Below are 21,785 nucleotides of genomic sequence, written 5' to 3' on the forward strand. Positions count from 1 at the left end.
AAAAAACTTTTTAGTTTGAGTAAGTCCCATTTGTTGATTCTATTTGTTAACTCTAGCGCTATGGGTGTCCTATTGAGGAATTTGGAGCCCGATCCCACAGCGTGTAGATCATAACCAACTTTTTCTTCTATCAGATGCCATGTCTCTGATTTAATATCAAGCTCCTTGATCCATTTTGAGTTAACTTTGTGCATGGCGAGAGATAGGGATTCAGATTCATTTTGGTGCAAATGGATTTCCAGTTTTCCCAGCACCATTTGTTGAAGATGCTATCCTTCCTCCATTGCATGCTTTTAGCCCCTTTATCAAAAATAAGATAGTTGTAGTTTTGTGGATTGGTTACTGTGTCCTCTATTCTGTACCATTGGTCCACCCGCCTGTTTTGGTACCAGTACCATGCTGTTTTTGTTACTATTGCTCTGTAGTATAGTTTGAAGTCTGGTATCGCTATACTGCCTGATTCACACTTCCTGCTTAGTATTGTTTTTGCTATTCTGGGTCTTTTATTATTCCATATGAATTTCATGATTCTTTTATCTATTTCTACAAGATATGCTGTTGGGATTTTGATTGGCATTGCATTGAACTTATATAGGACTTTTGGTAATATCGCCATTTTGATGATGTTAGTTCTGCCTATCCATGAGCAGGGTATATTTTTCCATCTTCTAAGGTCTTCTTCTATGTCTTTCTTTAGGGTTCTGTAATTTTCATTGTATAAATCTTTCACCTCTTTTGTTAGGTTGATTCCCAAGTATTTTATTTTTTTGGGGGATATTGTGAATGGAGTAGTTGTCCTCATTTCCGTTTCAGAGGATTTGTCGCTCATATACAGGAATGCCTTTGATTTATGCGTGTTGATCTTATATCCTGCAACTTTGCTGAATTCATTTATTAGCTCTAATAGCTTCTTTGTGGACCCTTTTGGGTCTGCTAGGTATAGAATCATATCATCTGCAAATAGTGATAATTTAAGTTCTTCTTTTCCTATTTTTATGCCTTTAATTTCTTTCGTCTGCCTAATTGCTCTGGCCAGTGTTTCGAGGACTATATTGAACAGAAGTGGTGAGAGAGGGCATCCCTGTCTTGTACCAGATCTTAGAGGGAATGCCTTCAATTTTTCTCCATTCAGAATGATGCTGGCCTGTGGCTTCTCATAGATTGCTTTTACAATGTTGAGGTATGATCCAGTTATCCCTAATTTTTCTAGAGTTTTGAACATAAAGGGATGCTGTACTTTGTCGAAAGCTTTTTCTGCATCTATCGAGATGATCATAAGGTTCTTGTTTTTAAGTCTATTGATGTGGTGGATAACATTTATTGATTTCCGTATATTGAACCAACCTTGCATACCAGGGATGAATCCTACTTGATCATGGTGTATAATTTTTTTGATATGTATTTGAATCCGATTCGCCAGAATTTTATTGAGGATTTTTGCATCAAGGTTCATTAGAGATATTGGTCTGTAGTTTTCTTTCTTTGAAGTGTCTTTGTCTGGTTTCGGAATCAGGGTGATGTTGGCCTCGTAGAATGAATTTGGAAGTTCTCCCTCTTTTTCTATTTCCTGAAATAGCTTGAAAAGTATTGGTGTTAGTTCCTCTTTAAAGGTTTTGTAAAACTCTGCTGTATACCCATCCGGTCCTGGGCTTTTCTTAGTTGGTAGTCTTTTGATGGTTTCTTCTATTTCCTCTATTGTTATTGGTCTGTTTAGGTTGTCTATATCCTCCTGGCTCAATCTGGGCAGATCATAAGACTCAAGGAATTTATCTATGCCTTCACTATCTTCTATTTTATTGGAGTATAAGGATTCAAAGTACTTTCTTTTTATCTTCTGTATTTCTGAAGTGTCTGTTGTGATATTGCCTTTTTCATCCCGTATGCTAGTAATTTGGGTTCTCTCTCTTCTTCTCTTCGTTAGCATGGCTAAGGGTCTGTCAATTTTATTTATTTTTTCAAAGAACCAGCTTTTAGTTTTGTCAATTTTTTCAATTGTTTCTTTTGTTTCAATTTCATTAATTTCAGCTCTGATTTTAATTATTTCTTGCCTTCTACTTCTTTTGCTGTTGTTTTGCTCTTCTTTTTCTAGGATTTTGAGATGAAGTATGAGATCATTTATTTGTTGGTTTTTTTCTTTTTTTGAGGAATGAACTCCAAGCAATGAATTTTCCTCTTAGAACTGCTTTCAATGTGTCCCATAGATTCCGATATGTTGTGTCTGTGTTTTCATTTAACTCTAGGAATTTTTTAATTTCCTCCTTGATGTCTTCTAAAACCCATTGATCACTCAGCAACCTATTGTTCATTCTCCAGGTGATGCTTGATTTTTCCTTTCTTCTTTTATCATTGATTTTTAGTTTCATTCCATTATGATCAGACAAGATGCATGGTATTATCTCTACCTCTTTGTATTGTCTAAGAGTTGCCCTGTGACATAGTATATGGTCTATTTTTGAGAAGGTTCCATGTGCTGCTGAGAAAAAAGTGTAGCAACTTGATGTTGGGTGGTATAGTCTATATATGTCAATTAAGTCTAGGTTGTTAATTGTGTTATTGAGTTCTATAGTTTCCTTATTTAACTTTTGTTTGGAAGATCTGTCCAGTGGTGAGAGAGGTGTGTTGAAGTCTCCCATGATTATTGTATGGTGGTCTATTAGACTCTTGAACTTGAGAAGAGTTTGCTTGATAAACACGGCTGCACCATTATTTGGGGCATATATATTTATGATTGTTATGTCTTGTTGGTGTATGGTTCCCTTGAGCAGTATGAAGTGTCCTTCTTTATCCCTTTTGATTAGCTTTGGCTTGAAATCTATTTTATTAGATATGAGTATGGACACTCCTGCTTGTTTCCGTGGTCCATATGAGTGATATGATTTTTCCCAACCTTTCACCTTCAGTCTATGTACATCTTTTCCTATCAAATGCGTCTCCTGTAGACAGCATATTGTTGGGTCTTGTTTTGTGATCCATTCTACTAGCCTGTGTCTCTTAATTGGTGAGTTTAAGCCATTAACATTTAGGGTTATTATTGAGATATGGTTTGTTCTTCTATCCATATTTGTTTATTGATGTTACTAAACCTGATTTGTTATCCTCTTTGACTACTTTCCCCCCTTTACTGTCCTACCTCCCATTGTTGGTTATCAATGTTATTTTCCATTTCCTCTTCCTGTAATGTTTTGCCAAGGATTTTTTGAAGAGATGGTTTTCTAGCTGCGAATTCTTTTAACTTTTGTTTATCGTGGAAGGTTTTAATTTCATCTTCTAATCTGAAGCTTAATTTCGCCGGATACACGATTCTTGGTTGGAATCCATTTTCTTTAAGCGTTTGAAATATGTTATTCCAGGATCTTCTAGCTTTTAGAGTCTGTGTTGAGAGATCAGCTGTTATCCTGATTGGTTTACCCCTAAATGTAATCTGCTTCCTTTCCCTTGTAGCTTTTAAAATTCTCTCCTTATTCTGTATGTTGGACATCTTCATTATAATGTGTCTAGGTGTGGATCTCTTATGATTTTGCACATTCGGCGTCCTGTAGGCTTCTAGGATTTGGGATTCTGTCTCATTCTTCAAGTCTGGGAAGTTTTCTTGTATTATTTCACTGAATAGATTGCTTAATCCTTTGGTTTGGAGCTCTGTGCCTTCCTGTATCCCAATGACTCTTAAGTTTGGTCTTTTGATATTATCCCATAGCTCTTGAATGTTCTGCTCATGGTTTCTTAGTAAACTTGCTGAGCTATCTATGTTCTTTTCAAGTTGAAATATTCTGTCTTCATTGTCTGATGTTCTATCTTCTAAGTGATCAACTCTGCTGGTAGTATTCTCAATTGAGTTTTTAAGTTGGTTTATTGTTTCCTGCATCTCTAGTATTTCTATTTGTTTGTTTTTTATTACCTCTATCTCCCTGTGAAATTGATCTTTTACTTCCTGGATTTGTTTGTCAATATGATCTTTCATTGTCTGATTTTGCTGTCTCATGTCTTCCTTGAGACTCCAGATCATCTGAAGCATGTATGTCCTGAGCTCTCTATCTGACATTCCATCTGTTGCAGCTATTACCTCTTCTAAAGTTGAGTTGACCTGCATTGCCTGTGGTCCTTTCTTTCCTTGTCGTTTCATACTGCTGACGTTTCTTTCTGTTTGGTGAAATTGTTGTGTCTTTGATATTTTCCCCCTCTATTTATTTATATTGCTCTTGTATAGTTGAAAAATCACCCTTTCAGGGCAGGTAGTGGCTGTGATCCTCCTCCAATTAGTGTGATTTGCTCGCGCTGAAGTCGCGGCGGATTCACTCCATCTAGGCCCTTTTCTTGACACGGTGCTGAATCCTTGTCGACAGACCTCCTTTAATGATCTTTACTTCTTCTTTTAAGAAGCAGCAACATACGCTGCAGCGGCGGTGGCGCGGAGCACAGAGCGGCTCACTCATTCCCCGCCGCCATCTTCTCCCAAGTCTTGAGATGAAGGCAGCCCTTGTTATGACCTTGACTTCAGTCTTAAGAGAGTCTCTGAGCCAGGGTATCCAGCAAAGATGCCTCTGGATTCCTTACCCACAAAAAACGGTGTCGGCTCATGCTCTCCTGTTCTCCCTTTCTCCCAGTTCCACGCAGGTTAGGCTTTTTAGGTCAAGGTTGATTCCCTCCTGCCTCAGGCCCCTGGGCATGGCTGGTATCCAGGATGGTTCTGCAGAGCGAGCTTCCCAAAGACTCAACAAGGTAAGCCTGCAGCGCCCGGTCGCTTGGGTGGTCCCGCAGCAGGGCCTCGCCCTCCGAAGGCTCCTCGGGAAGACGCCGGTGGACCGCGGGGCGGTGGGCCTGGGTGCCGGCTCAGCGAACGGGAACCTGCCGGCTCCGTGGACGGGAACCCATGATTCTTGCATGATGTGATGGGGGGCAATTTTCCTTTCATAATTTACTAAGTTTTTCTAAACTCTCATTATGGGATGATAGATATTACTACATTAGTTGTTCTAAACACATTAAAGAACAATTTATACCAATTTATACCATGTTTCAATCCATGATAGCCATTCTGAATCCTACTATAAACTTTCATCATTTTAAAGATGGCTCCATAGTGTAACTGTATTTGGTAGAATGAACATAGGATTTGCCACCAATTGAGGAATCAGACACTGAGGTCACTGAACTTAAATTATTTTCTGGACTTGCTTTATTTTTCTGATATGGTATTAAAAGGGAACTTGAAGCCAAGCTCTGTGGCACATGCCTGTAACCTCAGCATCTCAAGAGGATGAGGCAGGAGGATTGCGAAATCAAAGCCAGCCTCAGCAACAGCAAGGCACTAAGCAACTCAGTGAGACCCTATCTCTTTATAAAATAAATAATAGGGCACTGGGTTTGATCCTCAGCACCACATAAAAATAAAATAAAGATATTGTTTCCACCTAAAACTAATAAAATAAATATTTTTAAAAAATAAAATACAAAATAGAGTTGGGGATGTGGCTCAGTGGTCGACTGCCCCTGAGCTCAATCTCTGGTACCCCCAAAACATAAATTAAAAAAATAAAAAAAGAATTTGAATTCCTTTACATAACACGTTTTTCTCCCATCACCAATGGTCTCCATTACTCATTGTTGCATTACATCTGGCTTTACTTTACTCATTTAGATTAGATGAACTTGAGTTTATGATCCATACTCTAAAATTTTCATCTTTCAGAAAACATTTATTTTCCTGAAAATGTCTTCAGCAGCTGAGAATCTAACATTTAGTTTTAAAATTCACATTAAGTTCAAGGTTAAGAGATAACATACTGCACAGGTTAGATCCTGCAAAGAGAAGAATGCAGGTCTAGAGTTATAACAATGAACAAACCAATATTATCACATAGTATACATTTCTCCCCTGACATACCAACACTCTTCACGCCTATAAAAATGATGACATACAGAAAGGTGAGAAGAAATACAGAAAAGATCTAGCATTATTTCAGTCTTTCTTGAGGCCCATACACCTCATATCTTTTAAGTGATTTGTCACTTCTGAATTGGGTCCTGACTGTAAAATATCAGAATCTGTAATTTTTGAAGTTTTAATTATCTATTCAGGGGAAGCAGAATAAGATAGGAGCTAAGTAAAATCCTCCAGAGATCTCTCCCCAGACTCAGAACAAGCTGAACAGCTATTCACACGTCAAACTGCCTTCACAAGAGGTAAGCAACTGAGAGGCCATATTGCCTGCTTTTAATATAATAAAACCAAAAGACCCATCAAAGAAGGAAGAAAAGAAAGAGTTGCCCATATCACCCTTTCCTGACTTCAAGCAGCCAGTATAGAGACCGAGGTCTTCCACTTGAGGGAGCAAGAGAAAATTTAGGCCAGGCCTTAGACTTAAAGTCTGGTACCAGGCCAGACATAGTAAAATTCATTGGAAAAAACAAATGAATGAAAGAAAGGAAGAAAGAAAAAAAGAAGAAAATATTGTCTAGGCCTAGGAAGTCAACCAATTAAAAAATAAAAATTCCAAATTAACTTTTGCTTGAAATAGCTACATATTTGGGATAAAAATAAACATTTTGGATTATTTGATTCCTAAATAATTCATGAATTGCCTCACTTCTCCATTTTATTTTGTGCACTTAAAAAGTAACTAAAAGAAAATAAAACCCTGTCCTGTCTATCCTGGAATCTATAACAGTAGGATCCCCCTTTTATAAAAAAAAAAAAAATATTTTTTTATTTATAATTGGACACAATACCTTTATTTTATTTATTTATTTTTATGTGGTGCTGAGGATTGAACCCAGGGCCTCGAGCATGCTAGGCGAGCACTCTACCATTGAGCCACTACCCTGACCCCTAGGATCCCCTATTGATTGAATATTTTTTTCATATATAGTCACTGATATTCTCTGTGACACTTAATTTCACCTGAAGCTAAAAATCTCATTTATCAATTTAATGTAAGTTTCACCATTTTATTTATTTCCTAATATATATAAATATTACTCTCACTCTCTAATTAGTGGCAAAACCTAATAAACACCTTTGTAAACATATTATTCATGGAAATTCTAAAATCATTACAAATAAAATTTTTGCCTAAGAAGAATATCTTTCTATAAACCAAAAATAAATATGTGATATGTAATTTGGAAATGTATTTTTATATTACTTATAAGCAGGCTACACATAATTACATAAGAATAATTGCATTGTACCCACATTAATTTTAGTCAAAATAATCCATTTTCAGAACACTAAAATTTTTAATTAATTAAAAAGTCTTAAAGATGAGAAGATAATTATATTATCATCTCAGGAAAACATGTTCATCAGAAACACTTAAACTTTCTTTGAAGAAAACAAAAACATATTTTACTAAACTTTCGCTAAGCTATTTCACACAATAGCTTTTTACTGAATACCTGTGGTAATAATCTTAAATTTCCTGTGATTTGTTATATTGTAAGTATCCTATTTCTACTGATGGCTTGATGTGACTGGATGCACTCAATTTCACTTTTCCAGAAAAGTAATACACTTTCTTTTACTCTCTTCCTACTCAAAGAACTGCCAACATTCTGTAAACACAGTTCTTCACAGGAAAGTCAGAAGTAGGTGCCTTGCTTTTATTAAACTAGAAACAAAATCATTCATAGAGTGAGAATGCCTATAGCTTGCCTGTAAGTTTGAGAAGAAGGTCACTGGGGAGAAGTGGGAGGGAAAGGGAATTATTGATTTTCTCAGAGTCTTGCACAACTTCAAGGCTTTCTCTGATGCTTCTTGTGGGCCAGATGTGGCAGTGGGAGATATCTTCTGACAAGACTGCTGATCCAAAATTTACTTTAAGACAGATGAATTTTTGACGCCAAATCTTTATCAGGCCTTTCTTTTTCTTTTCTTTATTATTTAATTGGTTACTATAAGTTATAAATGAATTATTATAAATTTTAATTATAAAATTTTAAAAGAGATCTTTAGTGTTTCTGAGAAAGTATAACTGGGATTTCATGTAGTGAATTGGAAAGAGGCCCTTTCACAAGAATTTGCTGTGGGGTTTATGTTTTAAAATGTATGGATGCTGTATGCATTGGCTTCATGTAAGCATCTGGCATATTTTTGATTATATGTTTAGGTAAATTTGTCAATAATTTTATTAATACAGCAATAAGTTAAAATTCATTGTATGGCTTTTATACTACAAAGAAATGCATTATTAAATATGTGCAAATATATTAAGTTAAAAAGAAATTATTGGAAGAATGATGTCACAGAAAGGGACATATGAATTCCAGAAGAATCAAAATACAAAATGCACATTTTAAACTTGGAAAAATCATGGGCAGTCATTCTATTGGTATACATTTCAACAAAACCAAGCCAGGTAACATAGCAAGATATCCTGAAAAGTTGTATCCTTTATGAATAGAAAACAGTTTGTCATATTTGAATATGAGATATTCTGTTTACTTAAATACTCTACCCTTCCATATAAATTTTAAAAGATTAGATTAAAATGAAATACTGTTGGTTCTGAAGTTGATGAATAAAACTTACTATTTCCTATGAGGAGTCATAAAGTCACAATGGGAACATTCCTTTCTACTGATAGACAAGGGGAAGTCATACAAGGTGATGGGTGGATGATTCTTTGTCTGGATTAGTTAGAAATGTCACTTGGAATTTCATATTGATGAACCTCATCTTATGAAAATGTAAAAATCTGCATTACCATTGAGAAAAGTTATGGAGGCGATTATTCAATTACAAAAGGGTTGCTATATACAATTATTCACAAATGAGTTTCTTTAAATATCTTATTTCCCTTGTGCATATAAAACTTTCATTGATTATTAGCTTCTTAAAAGAGTCTGGGGTACGGAGCCTCTTAAAGCTGTCATGTTAAGCCACTGCTAATTAAAGATCAATCACAAATGAAGGGAACATGTTTCTGAAATTATGATGATTTAATTTACCCGCAAATCCAGATGAACATACTAAGTTCATAAAGTTTGACTGGAATGCTGGTATCCTATTTTCATAATCATATTCTAGCAAAACTTTTTTTTCATGAAAAGTCTGCATGTAATTTAGGAGTACTTAGTTATTTAGCCAAAATTCAAAGAGGAAATATATGAATGAACATCTTTATATTCAAACTTGAAGTGATTTGAGTCTTTTTATAACTTCTATTTTAATGGACATCAGTCATGTGGTGCATACTGTTATTTGGAAACCTCTTTCAATATTCTACAGCATAAGATCCTTTGATAGGTTTATTTTTGATAAATTGGCATTTACTTTGCAAATTCAGGAGCAGTTCTTGTTAATATAGGATACTCACTGCATTTTTCTGTGCTAGTAAGCTTCAATCATTAAGAATGACTTAGAAAGCTTTGTGATAACAGTGCTTGTCATGGGAAAAACAGTGTTTTCTATAAAATGAATATGACTATCACCAAAGCCTTCATGAGGAACTTGACAGGCATAATGGTTTGATGCTTTGTTTTGTAAAATTATTCTCGATGTTTCTTGTCTTAAGAAATATTATGCCTGAATTCCCTTAGTTTAGAAAAAGAATTTTTCACTTTTAATTTCATCTTGATAGTCATTTATAAGCTGCAGTATACACTAAATTGTATTTGTAAAAATATGAATTAGGGCCAGGGTTATAGCTTAGTGGTAGAGCACTTGTATAGCATGTGCAAGGCACTGGGTTCAATTCTCAGCACAACACAAAAATAAATAAAGTCCATCAAAAATGAATTAAAAATGAGATAGGGATAATTTCATTATTTTATCTATGTATATAATATATGCTCTTAGATAAACTTGTTATGAATTAAGCAATCTAAAAATCAATGATTTCTATAAGATAAAGTAATATTTAAGAACAAAATCTCAGTATGCACAATTGGGTCCTTAGAGGGGAGATGGAAATTAATTTTCTAAAATGTTACACATGCTCCAATGAAGTCCATATCTCCTGCCACAATAAGATATTCTCGTAAGAATATAACAAAAATAATAATGGCATGATGATGATGATGATGAAAATAGAAACAATGAGTTTTTGTAAAATTTTCATGTAAAAATGTATAGTCATTTGGTCCCTGTTTTCTTATCAGTAAAATTAAAAGTACTTGATAACTTCTAAGCTCCCTTCACCCCCTAAAATTCCTAATCTGGAACTGTGACAAGTTATACCTATATAGTTACTTAACTGGCCAGTGATAAATAAAACAGTACTTTTGGTGCTACAATAAAAGAGTAGTATCTATAATATGTGCCAGGAACTAGACTGGGACTTGGGAATTTCAATGGATTCTACATTGCTTTTGTGACAGCACACTTTGTTACATCTTTTCTTTCTTCTCACTTCTCTCCTTTTGACCCCTTTTCAAAGTAAGAGAACATGTAGGCTCATTTACATTTTCTCTGCATCTGTTTTTAAAGTCTTTTAACAAATGCTTTAAGTGGCTTCCAAATTCTTAGATATCAATGGCTTATAGAAACTGTTGTAACCTCCATGTCCACCTTTTTTGGGTTTCAAACTTGTCTTAGCACTGGGCTGTGAGCACTTAGCACTTAAAAAGGAAGTTAGACTTCTGCTTCAATAGCAGGTTTTAAATTACACATGAAAAACTGCATCTGTTTTTCCTCCAAACTATTCCTCCTATCACCAAAGAAGAACTTTGAATTTGATAATCTGTGAGAATCATAAAAAGTAGGTCATATAACAACTGAAGAATACTGCCTTTAATTTATTGATTATAACTTAAATATATGAAATATTAACCTAAAAGCCAGTATGACAAAGATTACCTTTCTGATCTGAATCACAATAATCAAGGTCCTTTTTAGTTTTGAAAGTAGTATATCAGACTAAAACAGATGTTAAGTGTCATTTATCATGACACAATACATTTGGACTAAGTAGAACTGAATGCTATCAGTTTAAACAATTATAATACCAGTCTGTATTTGGCTTCAATGTTTTAATTATGATATCTATTTGTCCAGAAGCTCTAATTTATATATGATAAAGTTTATGTTGTGAAGTAGAACTATGCTGATCTGCATGTCTTTCTGTGCAACAAGCAATCACTTTTCATAAAACGTTTAGACTTTGAGGCTGGGTTGTAGCTCAATGGTATAGTGCTTTCTTAGCATGTGTAAGCACCTGGGTTCAATCCTCGGCACCACATAAAGATAAATTAAATAAAAGTATTATATCCATCTACAGCTAGAAAAAATATTTTAAAAAGTTTAGACTTTGAATATTATTTTTCATTAGTAAAAAGGAACATTTTATGATTTTTTTACTTGCTTTGTCAGTGAAAATATGTCTTGTGCATTCTTCATGGAATATTAAAATCAAGTCAACAGCATTACATTTGCTTATGTCAAGTGGTAGAATAACTGGAGATGGAAAAACCCAAACTGTCAATACTTTTCCTATTTGTGGGAAGAAAGATCTTATTTGCATCACTTGCACAACTCAGCAACATAGTATTTTTTTTTTTAGAATCAACAGTATTGCCGGCCACTTTCAGAACTGGGTACCAAATTCGTCACCTGAATAATTATATTTCTAGTAAAATGACATTAAGTATTTACCTACCGTAGAAAAGAAAATGAAAACATCTTCCTAAGTTTATTAAGACAGAGTAATAACTAATAAAAAGGTGTGCTTTGTTTCATAGCAGCTATGAAAATATAAAACTAGAGAGCATATGTTACAGAGCTATTTTTCTCTCCATAAAATAATTTCCTATAGGACTTCATTGGATTAATACCTAGCATGCTTGTAATAGATTCCATAGGCAATATATTCACATTCATATTTACAGAACACATATGACATAGAAATAGAATGATTATTTTAGCAACATGGTTAACTAACATGGTTTTCACAAGTTTCTTGTAATAATATCTATCAGGATCTATTATATAAAGTATGGACATTTCCCCTCAATGTAATTAAATTTAAAAATTTTTCAACTACAGTATGGTGAAACAAGACAGAGTGTCAGTTAATTTCCAGTGTGGAATTTTAAAAATTAGGCTACAGTTAAATTGGGTAAAGGTGTACATATATGTCCAAGATCTATGTAAAGAATATTTTTTTTTGTAGGTTAAATTGTATTGTCAGCTATTCTCCTCTAAATGTTAATGTCTGGTGAATACTTGTTACCAACTCAGATACTCCAAGATTTTGCTTGTTATTGGATTTAACAAATGAAAATAAATTAGTAAAGGAAAATAAGAGTGCTGCTGGACATCTTCTTCAGTCTAGTCTCCTAATTACATTATCTTGAAGAAAATTTGGAGATGTGCCTTTTGTACACCTTATTATGAATTAGTGTTTATTGACATTCCATGTGCCCAGAGTGCTTTGCAAAATTGCTAGGTACTTAATTAAGAAACACAAAATCTAGAGGAAGTTCCCAGTTGAACATTAAGATGATCAGAAGAAAATGGACAGGAAATGTAGATATGCAATTAAGTTTGTATAATTAATCAACCATAGACATTTTCATAAATAAATTAGGTTTATTGGAAACCCTCCAAATATGGAGAAACTCAAAACCAGTGAGTCTACTTATATACAGTAAAGACAGAAAAAAAGTAAAAGGGGAACAGCAATCTTGATTTCAAACAAAAAAGAACTCTGTGCTATAAAGGTATTTAATTAAATATTTTTTTTTTTAGAGAGAGAGATTTTTTTTAATATTTATTTTTTAGTTTTCGGTGGACACAACATCTTTGTTGGTATGTGGTGCTGAGGATCGAACCCGGGCCGCACGCTTGCCAGGAGAGCGTGCTACCGCTTGAGCCACATCCCCAGCCCATAATTAAATATTAAAATGTTACTATATTCATTATATATATTTGGTAAGAGTGTAAAATTTTCTCTGACAAGAATTCTAAAATTATGTAGTAAGAGCCTTTAACAAAATTATTCCTTTTATCCAGAATCTTTTTTTCTTTAGAAATACGTTCTGTTGAATAAGGTGAAAAGGATAATACATAAGTAAAGATCATCACATCATTATTTGTGATAATGAGAATTAAAAAAATACAAATGTCCAAAAATACATATGAAATTATATGACTTCATCTGGATATTATGTAGCCATTAAACGGATATTTTCTGAGAATATTTAAAAGCAGCCAAATGTACATACAATTTATTTTTTTAAATATTTATTTATTTATTAGTTATTGGCGGACACAACATCTTTGTATGTGGTCCTGGAGGATCGAACCCGGGCCGCATGCATGCCAGGCGAGCATGCTACCGCTTGAGCCACATCCCTAGCCCATGTACATACAATTTAGAGTTTAAGAAACAAGATCCTTTCCGATATTTCACCCAAATTTCTACCATTAACCTGCATAATAATTTTTTAGAGAAAAATACAAAAATTAAGCAAAGTTTGACATCTACTTATAATTCTCAGTAAATTCTGAGTTGTAAGCTATAATTAGTCTCTTTAGGTCAAAGCTAAGGTGGATTTCTACACTTTCAAAAACTGGTAGCAATGGAATATGCCATTCTCTGATCTGGAAGCTTCTGAAAATGGGCTCCTGGACATAACATTCAGACCAGATCTCTGAATGACATCTACAGGGCTCACACTCAGCAAGTCAATTGTGTTTGTCTTTTGACTCTCTTTAATACAGCAACCTGAAAAATATTGTCAGATTTACCTCTTGGATTGACCTTTAGAATTCTGCAATGTGATTTCTGGGCCTTTTGCCCAAGAAAGTGCTGTCCATATATTTGCTGATTCCTGAAAGTTATTTAAAAAGAACAAAGTTCTTTTTTTCACATTTAGAAATAACACACAGATGCCACTTAAAGTGGAAATGTCAAACCTGCCAATTTTACATATTTTATATAAATATAGTTACCATTACATTGTTTCCTAAGTACTTGGCCTTTTAGTGCCATTTGCTTTCTACAATGAAATAGTTTAAATGATACTACCAGACTATTCCAGTTTGAGAAGATGAAGGAATTAGAACAGTAAAATACAAGTGATACTTAAAAGCAAAGCAAAGGCAGGCATGGCCAGCAGTACAAAGTGAATGTGGACCTGGCTTAGTTGGAGCACACCTGCAATCTCAGCTGTTTGGGAGGCTGAGGCAGGAAGATCACAAGATCCAGACCAGCCTGAGCAACTTAACAAGACACTATCTATCTATCTATCTATCTATCTATCTAAATAAATAAATAAATAAATAAATAAATAGAGGGTGAGTGAGCTCAATTTGTAGTACTGAAAAAAAAATGTGAATGTGGAGATTAAGGGTAATTCCAGGAACTCTGTGATTTTATTGAAGTTTATATAATGAATTATATACATTTGAGATGAAATCAGATAACTGATGGACTTAAATTTACTAGGGATTTTTGGATGTATGTGTAATTTAGCAAGGATACAGAAGGTAGATCAACAGACATGTACCAGCTCAGCTTTGTATATTTCTGAATTTTTAAAGTTGTAACTCAGACAGGTGTTTCATTATATTCTGAGGTTAACTTTAGATTTAGGAACAGGTTGAGACAGATCCTTGATTTCTTATCCACTGAAATTCTCTTGGAGATTTTCACCTTCTCATAAAGGGAGACACCACTTACAGGTCCATGTCTCTGAGACATACAATCCTCCTACTGCCACTCCATGACTATGCATCAGTCCCTCTTTCTTAGGATTTGATTTTACATATTGCACCTGTAAGCACAAGATGATGGAGGCAGGAGGCAGACCTTGTATCAGCAAGCTCTTTTTTATTCAGAGGCAGAGTCAATCCATCAAACAGCTGATGGGGCTCATTTAGGGGGCAGAAAATGGCAATGGGCTTAAGTAAAGGTCTGAGTTTTATAGGCTTCATTCAGGGTTGGACAGGATGGTAGTTCCTGAATTTCATTGTATTGGAGTCAGCTGATCTATTAAGATGGGACAGGAGTATGGATAGGGAATTTCCTGCGGCTTATTATATTGGAGTCAGCTGACACATTAGGGTGGAGGGTCACGTGCCAGTCAGGTGTGAGTTCCTTTTGTGTTCCTTATCTCTGGCTACTGCCTGTGCTTTTAATTGATAAAAGCTTCAATTTTACCCCAGACAAGGCAGGTGGGGGAACTACTGTAAATAGGGGAAATGTCCTGAGACCTATATTCCATATCCTTCAGAACCTGTCAGAATGATAGCTTTTTCACATCTGGAAAGAGCAAAATTGTATCCTCAAGGAAGTTAAAGTCAAGGTGTATATTGGAGAAAACAAGTATATTTTAGGTACCTCAAATCTTTTTGTGGTTAATGCTCTTTCCTTGACTTATATTTTTTGTTGTTGTTAATTCATCTACTAGCAACAATAGCATGGCTATTATTTCAAATGAATTGTCACTCAAAAATCCAAGGATAAATAATGGTTAAATTTCTCTAACCAGCAAGTCATTTTTCTGGTGATGCACTATGAACTGGAATCAAAAAATGAAACAAAACGAAAATTGTTTAAAAGAATCAAGATGTGCCAAGTGTTGTAGTGCATATCTGTAATTCCAGCAGCTCAGGAAGCTGAGACAGGAGGATTATAAATTCAAGACCAGCCTCAGCAATTTAGGGAAGTCCTAAACAAATTAGCAAGACCTTGTCTCAAAATTGAAAAAAAAAAAAAAAAGCTGGGGATGTGACTTAGTGGTCAATACCCCCTGGGTTCAATCCACAAACCCTGTCCCCTGCAAAAATTAAAATAAAAAAATAAAAAATAATCAAGATGCCAGGTTGATGTCTTTAGTTGTCATTAAAGACAACCACATTTCTTTGTTCAGTGACAATAAAGGAATTAGAATATTTCTTGAACATTTTGTTCATAGGTAGGCCCATACATCTTCAAATGAATACATAGTCAAATCATTCAATTTGCATAAGAAATTTTCAATATAATGTGGGTAGTCTTTATGATTTTGTTTAAGAAAAGGTACTATTTTAAAAATAGCTTTACAATTGTATTTTACAAAGCACTATAGTAGAAGGTAAAGAGTAATTTGATTTATTCAAAATTCAGGGACAATAAAAAAAACCAATGGGCAACCATCAACCATAAAATTTTTTAATTATGTTGTCAAATAAAGACATATAATTAAAAACATAAAATTTCATTTTTATTATGTCCATTACAGATAACTACTACCACCATAACTTTCCCTCTTCTTTGCCCAAGATGTTTAAAGTTTTACATAGCTTCTTAGAAATATATCTTCCAAAGAGTTGTTGAAATTGCTATATAAGCATGGCCACTCTTGAGAATTTATATTTCATTTTTTAAATAAAATAGCAATATCACAGTGTGAGTAAAGTGTAAGATACAATTTTAATATGTTTATTTTATATATGGCATTGCTTTAATGCTACCTATACTCTTCCATCTAAAAATATCAAGAATACTACTACTTGCATATTTATGATATTAATTCAAAAGGCTTGAATTTGCTATAAAAGAAGTATATTAAGGGGCTGGGGTTGTAGCTTAGTGGTAGAGTGCTTGTCTATCATGTGCAAGGCCCTGGGTTTGATCCTCAGCACCACATTGAAGTAAATAAACAAAATAAATGTATTGTGTACAAATAAAAAATAAATATTAAAAAAACAAGAATAAAAAGTATATTAATACTCAGTCTATATAAATCCTGCATATGATCATCCCTCAAAATTAGCAAACATAGATATCTCCAGCTTTGGAGAACAATTGAATACATTAATATAGGCTTACAAGTTCTAAAACCATCATCACATCTTTGTGCAATATAACTTAGATATGTTTTTACTAAACATTATCACATCTGTACTTTGTAATCTTCATTCAGAAAACATTTATAATTGTCATCAACTTCTCACCCCATGAACAATAATAACATTTTAATTTAAGGGATGGGCTACATTGAATACATTTTCATTTTTGAAAGATTAATATAGAAAATTTTCTATATTTCTATTTCATAAAGGCTTGGTTAGATTCCCTTCACATCGTCTGGGGGGGGGAGCCATTTGCCTGGTGGGTGGGGCCGTTAAATGCTCACCATCTCTAGCAGTCAGAGAAATGCAAATCAAAACCACCCTAAGATACCATCTCACTCCAGTAAGATTGGCAGCCACTATGAAATCAAACAACAACAAGTGCTGGCGAGGATGTGGGGAAAAGGGTACACTTGTACATTGCTGGTGGGACTGCAAATTGGTGCAGCCAATATGGAAAGCAGTAAGGAGATTCCTAGGAAAGCTGGGAATGGAACCCAGCTATCGCCCTTCTCAGTCTGTTCCCTGAGGACCTTAAAAGAGCATACTATAGGGATACTGCCACATCAATGATCATAGCAGCACAATTCACAATAGCTAGACTTTGGAATCAACCTAGATGCCCTTCAATAGATGAATGGATTAAAAAACTGTGGCATTTATACACCATGGAGTATTACGCAGCACTAAAAAATGACAAAATCATGGATTTTGCAGGGAAATGGATGGCATTAGAGCAGATTATGCTAAGTGAAGCTAGCCAATCCTTAAAAAACAAATGCCAAATGTCTTCTTTGATATAAAGAGAGCAACTAAGATCAGAACAGGGAAGAAGAGCATGAGGAAAAGATTAACATTAAACAGAGACGAGTGGGGGGAGAGAAAGGGAGAGAGAAGGGAAACTGTATGGAAATGGAAGGAGACCCTCATTGTTACACAAAACTACATATAAGAGTTTGTGAGGGGAAAGGGGAAAAAAAACAAGGGAGAGAATTAAACAACAGCAGATGGGGTAGAGAGGGAAGATGAGAGGGAAGGGGAGGGGGGATAGTACGGGATAGGAAAGGTAGCAGAATACAACAGTCACTAATATGGTATTATGTAAAAATGTGGATGTGTAACCAATGTGATTCTGCAACTTGTATTTGGGGTAAAAAATGGGAGTTCATAACCCACTTGAATCAAATGTATGGAAGATGATATGTCATGAGCTTTGTAATGTTTTGAACAACCAATAAAAAAAATTATCACCCAAACTTTGAAAATTGATACATCTATTTTAGAAATAAAGATGTACAAAAGAAAAAAAAAGAAAAATTTCCATAGACATTTGTGGAGAAATATATATATATGTGTGTGTTTGTATACACACACATACCACATATCAAATTAAAATAAAAACTAAGAGAATATAATGGATATTTATAATTAAGAAAGAAAATTTTCCACAATTTGGTATAACTGAATATAGCTAAGTGACTAAAAAATCCTATACTTTTGTCTAAGATAAGTATTTTAGAATTCTAATTCATGTATAACTGAATATTTTTTATCACAGAGTATTTTGTCCATGGCCTTATGTCCAAATCCCCTAGTTCCTTAACCAAATGCCACTTGATCAAATTTAAGTAATATATTATCTAAAATAATTACCGCAATGTCTCAATGTCTATTATGTTGCATTAGATTTTTTTAAAGAGAGAGAGAGAGAGAGAGAGAGAGAGAGAGAATGAACCTTTTTTTTTTTTTTTTAGATGGACACAACACAATGCCTTTATTTTTATGTGCTGCTGAGAATCGAACCCGGGTCCCGCTCGTCCTAGGTGAACATTCTACTGCTGAGCCACAATTCCAGCCCCTGCATTAGATTTTTAAAATGCTTTTTTTTTTTTTTTTTTTGCCATAATGGTAACATTTACTTTAGTAAACTTCCATCCTTTTCTCTGAATTTCAGAAAATTCATGTTAATATATTAATAGATATTATAAAATAGTTCCATATTGCCCATTTTAAAAAGAATTCAAACATTATAACATTATACTATACTATCATTGCTAAAATCATCAGCCTATTTCATTTCCCAATAACCATCTAAACAGCATATATCCATTTTGGTCTCAATGTGTACTTTGCAGAGAACAGAATGTCATGTGTGCTGGCACTTCCTAATTCTGTCCTCTTTAAATACCCATGAGTTTAGCTCAGAGTATCACATGGTAATGATGTAGACTTATTAACTGTCAGAATATACTAAAAAATGTATTAACTAGAATTAAGGATTTACTCACCCAGCTGGGTCTCCTGAATTGTCAGTTTACTTTCCATAGGATACAAAAGCTTGGGTGGCTTATCAGTCAGAGGAGCTGGAAAACAACAATAATAATAGTACAGAGACTTAGAGTTATGTTGCATGAACTGAATGATAGCATACAGTTTATTTTCTCAAAGATTTTTCATTCTCAAAGTAGTGTCAAAGCACTCTACCAAGTAATGACTTTCCTATTGCAGGTGGTACCTTCAGGCAAGCTGGAAAGCTATTAGATTATACAAGAGTAAAATATAACATTTCCAGATCAACAGTCACATGACACCTTTGAATTACAGAATCAGGATTGGTCAGTTCTTAAAAAAAATCAGACTGTTTCATGATACATCTTATATTTATATCTTATTTTTGTTTTAAAGGGATGCCCTCCATTTTTTAATATTAAAGCTACACACAAATGTATGTGGCATGTAGTAAAACATTATTCAGTATAGAGGTTTGTCATTCTTCTTAATTCCATTTATATTTTCCATATGCTGGATCACATTACCTCAAAACACACAATCTACTAATTGCATAAAGTGTTCCTACATATAGCTACACTAAATGGGTTAGTGATGTGACATTAGTGTCAGTACAAATGAAAAACCAGCCTCTACCTCAGAGAATAGCCTGTCCAAGGAAGGGACATCAACTTTGTCCTTGGAAAGACTCACAGAGCACTCCTAGGCACATACCCACCCTGCTGAGTTGTTTATCTACAATTAACAGGAGAGATCTGTGGCACCTGGTGTCCCTGACTCAGTCAGGCTAGGTGGGGACCCATAGCAACCCCCTAGCAGCCACCAATCAGCATGAGACAGGGAAAATACCTGGGATGCCAGATAACCCTCCCAGTAGTTTATGGTGGTTGATAACATGTTGGGAAACCATGTAGTTCAGCATGTACACCCCTCTTGGCTTAAACCAATCAGTTCAAATGAATCCCCCTTTTGTAGTAACCAATCACCCCTACCCAACTTGTTCCCGCCAGTGAATGTGCTAATCATGTTTTAGAGTTGCTTTATGATTTTCCCGCAGTGTGTGATGATTTGATAAGAGATGCTATGATGTATGTGAAGTCCCTGCCTTCTCCAAAGAGTGTATAAAATGGCTGCAAACCCTGGGCTAGGGGCCTCTCAGCATCACCAGTTGCTGTGTGTGTGCGCAGAGGACAGAGCTAGCTCGCAATAAACACCTCTTTGCTGTTTACATGGATATTGGTCTCTGGTGGTCTTTTGGGGGTCCCAAATTCTAGCGTAACACAAGCATGCACACTCATGCCAAGAGGATATTTTAAAATAGTATTTTCCCTTTAGTCTAAATCTGTATTACTATTATCTGGTACATTTTGTAGTGTATGTATATTGCTAATTTGCATGATATACTTTCTTTGATTTGAAACTTCCACTCATTTCTGCTCTGTGCTCTCATCAATTTCATTTATCAGCAACAAGTCTAAGAGTTTGCTACTATACATTGGGAAGATGGGCATCCTATTGCATGCTTCATTCCTAGTAAACTAGACTTTCTGGACTTTAGACAAATAGTTCTTCATTAGTTCCCCCTCCTGCCCCCACCCCTGAATTGCCTAGGTCCCTGGAAATCTGTCACTGTAACATCTATTCTGTATAAAAAACAGACATTGATCAATTAAGGGTCACTGAACTAAATGTTTTTGCTTTGAGACTTTCTTTTCTCCTTGCCAGGAGAACATGCCAGCTTGGTTGATAACTAGAAGGTGGATCTAGACAGAACTGCCAGGAGTTGTCTACATATACTCATCACCAGAGGATTCAAGAATTCAAACTACTTCAGCAGTTTGCCTCCATGACTCTTTAACAGAAAACAAAGTCAGTGCAAAGGGATAGTGCATCCCAAGTTAGGAAAACAGCGATGAGTTTTTAGGATCATTATGGTTTAGATATGAGGTGTCCACTAAAAGCTTATGTGTGAGAAAATGCAAGAATCTTCAGAGGTGAAATGGTTAGATTGTGAGAGTCATAGCCTAATCTGTGGATTAATCCACTGATATGGGTTAATTGGGTGGTAACTGTAGGCAGATAGGGTATGACTAGAGGAAGAAGGTCACTGGTGGTATAGCCTTTTATATCTTGTCCTTAGTAAGTGGAACTCTCCCTTTCTCTCTGCTTCTTGGTTGACATGTCCTGAGCTGTTTTCCTCCACCATGCTCTTCTGCCATGATGTTGGGCCTCACATCAGACCCAGAGCAATGGTGTCAGCTGACCATGGACTGAATCTCTGAGCAATGTAGTCAGCTGACCATGGATCTCTGAAACTATGAGATAAAATAAAATTGTCTTCCTCTACATTGTCCTAGTCAGTATTTTGGTAACAGAGAATAAAAGTTGACTAAAACAAGGGTCTTTATTGGGGAGACTAACCTCATCTAGGACTAATTGCTGTGTTCATAACTAATTGAATGCATTATTTATTTGCCTTCATTACTATTTAACAAGAATGTGGGAATAAAAGTGAAAAATGAAAGTTTGGGTAATAGGATGAGATTAATAGCTCTGAAATTCTCAAAAATATAACATCACTGAGTAACCTTAAATACTCTGATTTCATGCCTCAAGTGATCTTAAAAAATTTGATTCTCTTACTAACAAAACAATCAGCTTATTTACTAAGTGTTGTTAAAATAGTTCACCATTAATAGGTTAAAAAGTCACACTTCTT

General features: G+C 34.8%; 1 protein-coding gene across 1 annotated transcript in view; it reads right to left on the reverse strand.

Moving 5' to 3' along the window:
- The window catches only part of Il1rapl1 (interleukin 1 receptor accessory protein like 1), a 597,494-nt gene that overhangs the window by 267,271 nt on the left and 308,438 nt on the right, over positions 1-21,785 (reverse strand). Inside the window, exon 5 of the mRNA XM_077793664.1 lies at positions 19,066-19,140. Coding sequence (XP_077649790.1) covers positions 19,066-19,140 — 75 coding nt within the window. The remainder of the gene's footprint in view (positions 1-19,065; positions 19,141-21,785) is intronic.

The sequence above is a fragment of the Urocitellus parryii genome, chromosome X, assembly GCF_045843805.1.
Source record: "Urocitellus parryii isolate mUroPar1 chromosome X, mUroPar1.hap1, whole genome shotgun sequence".
NCBI lineage: Eukaryota > Metazoa > Chordata > Mammalia > Rodentia > Sciuridae > Urocitellus > Urocitellus parryii.